The 10,647-nt window shown below is 34.3% G+C and overlaps 2 protein-coding genes across 6 annotated transcripts; one reads left to right on the top strand and one right to left on the bottom strand.

Annotated features, from left to right (window-relative positions):
- The first annotated feature begins 379 nt into the window (after window positions 1-379).
- On the top strand, window positions 380-3,626 carry LOC108194948 (protein STRUBBELIG-RECEPTOR FAMILY 2). 5 transcript variants are annotated; one of them, XM_064080780.1, is made up of 13 exons: window positions 380-508; window positions 739-834; window positions 1,171-1,303; window positions 1,390-1,461; window positions 1,552-1,617; window positions 1,689-1,760; window positions 1,847-1,918; window positions 2,143-2,214; window positions 2,300-2,365; window positions 2,449-2,514; window positions 2,604-2,941; window positions 3,088-3,170; window positions 3,256-3,626. In XM_064080780.1, exons 2-13 carry the CDS (start codon window positions 744-746, stop codon window positions 3,442-3,444), a joined length of 1,320 nt encoding a protein of 439 aa, XP_063936850.1. In that variant the 5' UTR covers window positions 380-508; window positions 739-743; the 3' UTR covers window positions 3,445-3,626. The 5 variants fall into 5 exon arrangements, with proteins under 5 accessions (XP_063936850.1, XP_063936849.1, XP_063936848.1 ...); XM_064080779.1 differs by having other exon boundaries at window positions 3,067-3,170; XM_064080778.1 differs by having other exon boundaries at window positions 2,604-2,968.
- A 6,422-nt stretch (window positions 3,627-10,048) lies between these two features.
- On the bottom strand, window positions 10,049-10,447 carry LOC135148004 (uncharacterized). Its single transcript, XM_064082101.1, has one exon. It carries the CDS (start codon window positions 10,445-10,447, stop codon window positions 10,049-10,051), a length of 399 nt encoding a protein of 132 aa, XP_063938171.1.
- Between the last annotated feature and the right edge of the window lie 200 nt (window positions 10,448-10,647).

The following is a 10,647-nucleotide window of genomic DNA, read 5'->3' as shown; positions in this document are numbered from 1 at the left end:
ATTAATCTCCGCGCCCAAAGCGAACATAAAGAGTAAAGAATTGGCTGACACTGATGGAGGATCATATTGCAGCCAATGCCGTCTTGGTTCCCTAGCTCCTTTTATCTCAATCTTGTGGAAACGAAAAGAGTGTTTCAGCATTTTTTAATTATAAAAAAATATTGTACTGTAATATTATTTGTTCTTTTAAAAAATACCCTTTTAAAAAAAATATACTCTCTTTTTTAATTCATTTTAATTTTTTTTTTTTAGGATTTGCAAAATTATCATTTTTCTGAATTTTTAACAAATAAATTGTGTTGCAAACAAGTGTAACGGGAGAAGTTAACATAAAATGCAACATAGAGTAACTCCAAATTTTTTAAAAAAAAATTGCTTACACAACCGTTTTAGCCTAGGTGGCATTTAAGGCACTCTCCCCCATTCAGTCTCCATCATCTCTCCCCCCCTCTCTCCATTCTCTCTCCCTCTCGATCTCTCTCTCAAAACCTCCAGGGCTAACAACACTGTACGTACACATTCTTGTATATCTCTCCGTTTATATCTTGTTTGTAAGCATATGTATCTCCAGTTAACATCTGATTTTGTACCGTATTTGCCATTGTATCAATCCTGTTCTTGATTTCTACTTTTACTATACTCTGTTTATACATCGTCATTGATTCTTTTCTCTGTTTTCACTTTGCCTGATTTTGCTGAGACTGTATTGAATAATATAAGTTTAATTGATGTATGCAGTTGCTATGTCCGCGAGGAGTTTGTGGCTGTATTTTACTCTTCTCGTCTTCTTAGCCCTAGTTCTCCAAGCTAGTGCTGAGACTGATGAACACGAAAGTATGTGACGTTTATCCATGTATTATCTCTCTTTGATTAGTTGTTGTTTAATATTTGCTTTTATAAGCGTAGTTCTTAATTCACTTTGTTGATATTCCTTATTCTCGTATGTCACTTTGTTGAGATTGGGAGTGAATATTGATTTTATGAGCATAGTTCTTAATTGCTTTGTTGAGATTCTGATTTTATACAATGAGCACAAATTTGAGGTTAGGGGTACCGGTGTCAAGTAGATAACACTTCGTTAGTCAATCTGCAGTTTTGGGTTTAGAAGTGCTAGACCAAAAGATTACCAGCATTCAGTAGACTTTTGAGTGTTTTGGCTTAATTATGCAGCCAAGTCACTTCAAGACCTGCACAGAACCCTGAATATTCCGTCACAGCTCAAGGGATGGAGGACAAATGGCGGGGATCCATGTGCAGAATCATGGACAGGAGTTACCTGCAAGGGCTCATCAGTGGTTCAATTGTAAAAACTGTTACATACTCGTTTATGTTCTGCTCTGTTAACTTTAATAAAGCCATAAAAAAATAACATATATCATTGAATTGCAGAGAAATTCCTGGGCTTCAGCTTGGTGGTAACCTAGGGTATCAACTATCTGATCTTCGGAACTTGAAGAAGCTGTAAGTTGTTCTGGAAAACCAACTTGTAAAAATTTGAAGTGCTGATATTGTATATTTATTTTTTCTGGTTTATGTGAATATTTGTACCAGGGACATGAGCTCAAACCGGATTCAGGGTCCGATTCCATACGCCCTACCGGCTAATCTCAGTTACTTGTAAGGAGTCTCCTTAATGATCATGTTATGCATTACATTTTTCTATTTCATATATTTCCCTCTCCTAATAGGAACCTAGCACACAATATGTTTAGCCAGAACCTGCCGTACTCCTTGACAAACATGAAGCATCTTAAGCTTTTGTAAGTTTGTCGTTATCTGAAAATGGCAGAAATTGGCTCACTAGGATAGAATATGGTAATTTAACTATATGTATATATATTGACAGAAATTTGAGCCACAACTCACTATCTGGACCAATTGGAGACGTTTTCACAGGACTGACAAACCTCAAAGAAATGTAATATTTCTTCACCTCTTGTAATTTTATTCGAGAAGTACTCCTAATAAAATAGTCTAAATGTGCAACATATAGTTTGAATGACAATTTAATGGCAGCTGCAGAACTACTCCCACTTGTATAACCAGTCCTTATTATCTTAGGACGTTTATTCTTATTTTAATATACTATCTGTAGTTGGAATAATTGATTCACATTTTATGAAATTCATAATCATGTCACAGGGATTTGTCATACAATAATTTCACTGGAGATTTACCCAGTTCATTTCAAGGCTTAATTAATTTGAGCAAATTGTGAGTTGTCCCTCCTCATTTCTTCAATTCTTATTATAAGTTCCAATTCAAAGAGGTTTCCCAATTTGCTGTGAATGGTCTGCAGGTTCTTAGAGAGCAATGGATTTACTGGATCTGTCACCCTTCTTTCTGAACTCCCTCTCTCAGATTTGTATGATTTAGATCATTTATTTACAAAGTATTTATTACGTATTTCATATTTTTGTTCTGTCAGCTCACTATATATGTCACCAGGGATATCCAAGATAACCACTTTAGCGGTGTAATACCACCTAGTTTCCGAGGAATACCTAATCTATGGTAAGAAGCATTATCTCCTAGGTTTTGTTTTTTTTTTCTTTTACAAGTACACAAGTAGATAAGTTGTATATCTTTAATCGTATTCATAGGTTAGGAGGAAACAGATTCCATAGAAGAACAGGTGATATACCTTGGTTTTTCCCCTGGTTTGACTTCACACCTCATATCACTAGTCCACCTCCACCATCTAGCGAGGCTACCAATGGTAGCAGTCCTCCATATTGTCCGAAAAAGGAGCAAAAGACAAAAGATTATGCTCCTGGTGCAATCATTTGTATCATTTGTGGAGTCGCCCTTTTCTTAGCAGCAATTCTTTTTGCTGTGGCCCGGATTAAGCAAAGGGTCGCAGCAGCAGTTTTCTTAGCTGCGGCCCGGATTCAGCAAAGGGGAAGAAGCCATAGACGGCAGGAGAGCAGTCCTGGCTCAGGTCAGTCTCTTCCAAGTACAGCCAGAGGTGAAATTGACATTTCTTCATCATGTCGTTTTTCGTTTTTCATGTTTTGATATTTCTGCTTCATGTCGTTTTTTATGTTCTATGTATGCTGTTTTAAGAGTTCTCTTCCACTGCTCCAGAGGAAAGCTCAGTACTACCTGATAGTAGTTCTCCACGTGTGATTCAGAGGGGGACAACATCAAGTACAAGTCCCCGTGGACAAGTAAAAATTCAATCCAATATTTTTGTTACTTTAAGTTAGGTTTTTATGTCTCTGCTGGATAAAAAAATAAATTTATCATGCTCAGGCGTTCCAGACCCCAATATTGACCGAGACATCCGAAGGTCTGAAGTGGATAATGAACTATGAGATGGTAGAAAGATACCACACTGCAGCAGCTGCTGTCACTGAAGCTGATCCTGTAGAAAATCCATCCCACTCAAGAATCTGGCGCCTCTGGACAAAAAAAGGGGCGATGTTTTTAGCCAAACAGTAAGTTTGTAGAAAGGATCACAGACATATTAATGCTAGCTTGTGTATGTAGGAACATATTAGCATTCATAGATATGAATGCTTGCTTTCATTGATGATAGTGATACACAAGCTGCAGTGATTGTAAGGAAATTAACTATGTTACTCGTATGTTCAGCATGACACATCCCAGTGAACTTCATTTGACCGACCCTGTATTCTTAACTTTCGGCCAAAATTCTTAACTTTCGGCTTTTGGCTCTGTAGCTTATTTTGATATTTAAATTTCTTGTAAATGACTTAAAATGCCGCTGAAAAATACAATTTTGTGTACTTATAAATCACAAACAACTCATTCGTATTATTTATGTGAAGACTTTATAAGTCAGTCTACTCCGACTTATAATTTAAAATACGAAAAGTTGAAAATCTAACTCTTTTTAGTAATTTATTTTATTTTTAAATTTGATTTTATAAAATATAAAAGATCATTTTAAAAAATCAGCTCCTCCTTGTAATCAGCCTTACTAATTATTATTATTATTATATACATACATATATAAGTTAAAAAATTTAGAAAGCAAATCATCTTCCATAAAATAAAATAACTTGATCAAAATAATTCTTATAACTGTAAATAATTATATCTCAGTAATAATATTACAAAAAAAAAGATAAATGATTTTCCATCTCGGATGCTTTGCTATTGGCAGGTAACATAGACTTTTGTAGTTTTCTCACTTGCTTGATTATATTGTCAGGAGCTTAGTAGACAAAAATGTAGTCAGTTTCAACCGGAAAAATGAACTCAAGACAGCGGTGTTTGTTGTACACCTGCGGTTCAGTGTAATGCAAAATTGTCAAGTTTCTCTCCGCTCTTTTTTCTCGCACGGTACATGAATCATTATAGCATGTGAATCCAAATCACGTCACGCCTTGCTCACTTTCATATTATTTCAATTTCTAAACCTGTTCCGCAATCTCCATCCTATTCAACCCTCAGCAACATCCCAACTACAGTAACATATTACAAATAAACCAAATTACTGTTTGTTGACTTCGTATATATATATTTTACACATTAGTGGTTAAAATATATAAGTAGTCAAAATGATTGTCATTTTTATTTTTTAAACTCTGCACAATATTTACTTAGTGTTAAATTAACGGTTTAAAACCAGTGTTTGAGAAGTTGGTAATCGAACCTAATCGGCTGAGTTACAAATTTAGAGTTAATCGAAAATTAGAGATTAATTAATCAGAATGATTAATAGGGTGAAAATCGATATATTTTAATATCAAAATATTATTTAATGTTTATTTATTATTATATTAGTTATTTATTGATATTTATTATGTCATAAATTTTATAACTGTTCATATTTAAAGTGATATAGTAATTTAATTTTAACAATTTATTATATATATATATATATATATATTTCGATCTTTATTTAAAATAGAGTAAATTTCAAAGTTGTACCCAAAGTTTACACTGATTTTTAAAAAGTTGACCAGAGTTTCAAATTCTCAAAAAGATGGTCAAATTTTGGCTTCCCTTTTTAAAAGTGTGGCTCCCATTATATGTACATTTTTGAAAAGCGGACTGAAATTTGGCCAATTTTTTGAGAATTTGGAATGAACAAAAGGGTAAAAATGAGTTCCAAATTCTCATAAAAGTGGCTACATTTTGGTCCGCTTTTCAAAAATGTGGCTCCTGTCAGGCTCCCGTTAGGGACATTTAACGGGAGCCACACTTTTAAAAAGCGAAACCAAAGTTTGGCCATCTTTTTGAGAATTTGGAACTCTAGCCAACGTTTTGAAAATCGATGTAAACTTTGGCCACAACTGTGAAGTTTACTCTTTAAAATAAGCCTAAAAGTTTCATGCTTCTATCGTTTGGAAAATGTTATTTCCCGTACTTTCTGGTGTTCCTAGGTTATCTTGGAAGATGGCAGTTTAGTACTCCCTCCTAACATTCACTTTTATTCGGGGTTTTTTTTGGACGCATGCTCGATTATATATTTTTTCAAAACTAGTAATATACCCGCTATTTCTAGATATCCTGTCATTAAAGACAATAATGGATTGTCGTTGCACTACATCCACTTTATACTCCTCTAACTCCTACTAATATTTTTGGTATGTATACAATTAATGGACAATCCTAAACATTCTACAAGTTAAATAGTGAAAAACACATTATTCTGCAAAACATGTTAAGTTGCTGAACATATTTACATATTACAGAACATATGTGTTCTACTTGTCGAACATAAATAATTTTTAATATTTTTAATGAAATAGTGATATTTATAGAATGTATTTCACAGAATAACAAGTTTCATACATTTTATAATGTTTTTATGCCATTTTATAGTTGCAGAATATATGTGGTCTACGGTACTACAGTAAATATGTGAACTACATGGAACTTAACTCTAATATTTATATAAAAATAATTTTAAACAAAGTTAGGAAACACATAAATTTAAAACACCGGAACGGTAAAGAATGTCATGATAATTCGAGATGCACTTTTATCTCGTGTCGACAAAGATATTTGTATGATTCAAATGTTACTTTCTTTTTAGCAGTGAAGCCTTATTTTTTGGGCCAATCAGAAGTTTTTGCACCATTCACCTCCACAAGTCAGAGAGTGTGAACTACTCTCTCACAAACCAGAGTAATTATCTTTGTCAATGGTTGTACTGTACAATTTCAGTACTTGGATAGTAACCCTATCGAGTTTATTTGTTCAGTGGTTGACATGTACAAACAAGCAAACTTGAATGGTTTATTTAAATTTAAGCATTACTCTTGTGTCATCTCACATGTTATTACGTCTTGTTCGTCTTAGAGCAAGTCCAAGAGTGTCCTAGTTGATGCCTCAAATATAATATAAAATATTATGTTCTAGTAATTTGGGACATACTTTACTAACTTGAACTCCAACAATGTGTCTTATTCTCACATTATGTTCAATATTTTATTATTAAAGACTCTCTTTCATCATTTAAGAATAATATAAAAATAGAGAGAGAAAGAGAGTATGATGAGAATTTATAATAAAATATTGAATAGGACAAGGTGAGATGTGTCCCAAAAATAGGGCTTGGGGAGGTTGTCTTAGTGATATAAAGCATCACTAGGACATTGTTAGATCAATTACCCTAAATTATAACTTAGGACATGATACAGGGCATCTTGAACTTGCTCTTAATAATGGCCGTTATGTCACCGATTTGAAATTGAGAAGCGCATGAAGCCCGCCAATCATGGTATGCATGTACGAGGACAAGTGGTCTTTTGTGGCCGTTTAGACCAGAGATAATAGCACAAACAAACTATTCGGCCGGGGAATTTAGTCGAAATTCAGATTATATTGTATATAATCGGATTCAAATTCTAGTAATGAAGTAAAAGACAAACAAGTTGATTCATAAAATTTAGAATTGCACACTCGATTGTAATTATTCACACCGATATGAGTGAACATATATTATACGGTTACGAGATTACAAATTTATACAATGCAAATAATGTTATCATGTACTTGTATCTTAATAATTCGAATAATTTGGGTTCAAGGACAAGGAGGAGGATAAGAGATGCGGTCCAAAAATACTACAAATTCTTTTCGCAAAGTTGGAAATTATATAATTGTATACTTATATACAATAAGCCTAAAGGATAATTTGATCGCATGGTTCCATGGTCCAAAACTTATCATCTGTTGGATCGTATATTAAACAAATAAGCACCGTTAGATTAGAAAAAAAATCAACTTTTTATTTTATAAGGCAACTGATAGCTATTTGCATATGATTTTTTTTCTGAATCCAAAACAAATTTTGTGTTTCATGTGTTTATGATTTTCTTTAATGTAAAATAAATATTTTCTACCATTTTATTTGAAGAATAATATAAATCACACCATCTGTTTCAAAAATGACTACAATATGCTTACGTTATCTAATTTATTCATCACTTAAAATATATATGATATACGGTTCCTAGAACTTGTTTAGTTTAATTTAAAATTGTAATTTATAATTCAACATGTCGAGAGTTTAATCTATTTGTTTAATTAATTTTAAATTGATTTCTGATTTTTTACAAAAATAAATATTTTTTCAATAAAGTAATTTTAAATCTAGTACGTAGAACAAACAGCCTGCTAGACTGTACATGAATCAAGTAATCAACCGATAATTAATTTTTAAATTTGATAAGCATTGTTAGAGGAGTAGTTCATATTAAGAAATGAATGAACAAGTTGAAAGTAATTGCGCGATTAATGGTGAATGCTAAGATAATCAATATGTAGGCAAAATGTGCACGTTATGTAAACTACAGATACGCAGCTACTGCTACTCTACTCTCCACTGTGTTTTTGTTTCTTCTCACTTGTTCATTTCACGTGAGTGGTTAGAATTATTGACTTAATAATTAGTCAATGTGTTAAATACTGTTTATGCTGTCGTTACACCTCATGCACCGATGCACGTGCTTTAGCTTTTCCTCACTGTCTTGCATTTTGATGTCGCAACAAAATTTCTAAAATTAGACGTATTTTACAAATAACAATTTAAAATAAAATATTGTTTTTGCTAATGAAAATTTAGATATAAAAAATTTATTTATGAAAGGAAAATTAAAAAAATAAATTTTGAAAATAAATGATCATCATCTTAAGTTATGTCTCTAAAGTAACTCATTTAATTTAAGACGAATGCAGTACTGAGTACATATATGACGGTCGGGTCATAAAAATGGTACATCATGATATATTATTAGCAAGAAAAAGTTGATAAATAATCCTAAATTTTTTATGAGGGTTGATTCATCGTAATCCAATAAAAAATTGACTCATTTTATGATTTTCTCTGTTAAATATTTTTTTTCACTAAATATATAATACTAATAATAGAAAGTTTTCATCTCACACCCGTAAATAGGGGTGTTAACGAAACGAATTCGAAACGAATACTATAGTTTTTGTATTCGTATTCGGTTTAAATATACATATTCGGATTTGTATTCGTTTGTTATCCGAATAGTTATTTGTATTCGTATTCGTATTCGGTTAAATTCACGAACTATTCATATTCGTTTAAGGCACTCATTTAAAAGAAAATAAAAAAAAATAACTAAACTGCTGACACGTGACAAAAGTTATAAACTCCCATATTTCACCAATTCAAGCAAACTATAAAAAGTACTAATAATACAGACTACAGTCATCCAACTCAAATAATATAAAATTCAAATTACTGATTGAACAAACGTGGATAAACCAGAAGGTGTGACATTTTGTTTCTGATTTGTCGGTCTGTGGCTATAACTAGAAAAGCTCCCCTTACCAGTACATAATCTTATTAAATAAAAATATAATATTTTTCTATATAATATAAAATTATATATATATATATATATATATATAATTTAATTTCCGAATAATTAAGCGAATAGCGAATACGAATATTTATCTATTCGAATTTGTATTCGTTAACAAACCGAATATTTTTTAAGATTTGAATTCGTATTTGTATTTGTTAACAAACGAATACGAATAATGTTAAACGAATTCGAATACCGAATATTTCATTAAATATTCGTTTCGTTAACGGCCCTACCCGTAAACCACAAAAGCCCAGCAAGGAGTTATGTTGAGTCATTAGTATGACAAAAAGAATATGTCGAGTTATATTAGACTCGCTACAAAACACAAACATACCGAGGCATCAGCCCAGTCCAAAAGAGGTGAACAAATGTCCAAGCCCACCGCCCGAGTGAAAACCTCAAGAGTCAAGAATCAAGATACATGTCAATGGGCTCAACATTAGGTTTGAATAAGCCTATACTGGCAAATAATATCAGTGCTAGGCGGAGAGAACATTAATGAACAAAAGGAACTCCGGTTTTCAGTTACTGATGGATTATTATTTAAGTGATTGAAAACAAGTCTATCCAGCCATGTTGAGAATGGCACGTAGAACTAGGCAGTGAGCCATTACTCGTCCCTTTTACATTCAATTCCCAGCCATTCCCGCTGACCTTGACCTCCATTGCAAACTTTGCATGTCAACATACTTGTCCTGGAAGCTAGCTGTCTTCACCAAGCTTGCAACTCTCAGTATTTACTCTTGCGCCTCTGTATGATTGTGGTTAGAAGATGCACATTAGTCGAGGCACGCATTTATGCAACTAACTACATGGAGTATTTGTTTTCTCCACTGTTGTCCTTAAAAAGAGTACAATGTGTCAAGGACAAGTCAGTAAGAAAAAATGATGAGAAGAAATGCAGTTAGTTTTACTCTAGTGACACTGCTCCTTATTTGTTGTGCTCTTGGAGAGGCCATTAGGCCCATAACTACTCAACATCATAGTGAAGAAGAAGAGAAAAGATCAAGAAACCGAAGCACGCGAAGCAGAAAAAGAGGAGGTGGTAGTAGAGGTAGAAGTAGAGGAAGAGGAAGATCATCACCATCACCATCAGGTTCAAGAAACCGAGGACGAGGAGGCAGAGGCAGAGGCGGAGGAAGATCAACATCACCATCAGGTGATTGTGATCCATTGTACAGCTACCTATATGGTAGTTGTGGACAATGGCCATTCTCTCGTGATCAATCTCCTGATAACCCTTTTAACCCTTCCCCTAGACGAGCCAGCAGCCCTCCCAATCCACCCCCATTAGTCATTCCTTCTCCACCACCTTTAGTCCCTGTAATTCCCCCACCACTTCCCCCTTCATCCCCCCCTCCAGTAGCCGCAGCTCCACCAGTAGTCCCACCACCTTCTCCACCCCTTATAATCGCATCGCCCCCTCCATCAATTCCCTCCCCTCCACCTCCCACTCCATCACCACCTCCTCCATCACCCCCACCCCCACCACTAGTCCCCTCCCCCCCACCACCAGTACCCTCCCCTCCACCACCTGATCTCCCCCTTTTCGTATTCTCATCAGTCATCACAACCAATCTTCCCATGGCCCTGGCTATCACCACCTCCATCCGACACTCCATCATTCCCCTTCTTTTCCCCACCTGCAATCCCTGATTTCCCACCAGCACCACCTCTAGTCCCCATATTTTCACCCCCGATAAACGACTTCTTCTTCCCACTACCTGATCAACCAATCAGCAACACCCCCACACCTCTTGTCCCCATCTTTCAACCACCCTCTCAAGATCAATTTCCACAGCCACAAACACCTATTGTTCCA

The sequence above is a fragment of the Daucus carota genome, chromosome 7 (assembly GCF_001625215.2).
Source record: "Daucus carota subsp. sativus chromosome 7, DH1 v3.0, whole genome shotgun sequence".
Classification (NCBI taxonomy): Eukaryota; Viridiplantae; Streptophyta; class Magnoliopsida; order Apiales; family Apiaceae; genus Daucus; species Daucus carota.
Note: the sequence above shows the minus strand (reverse complement) of the source record. Positions and strands in the feature narration are given on the sequence as shown.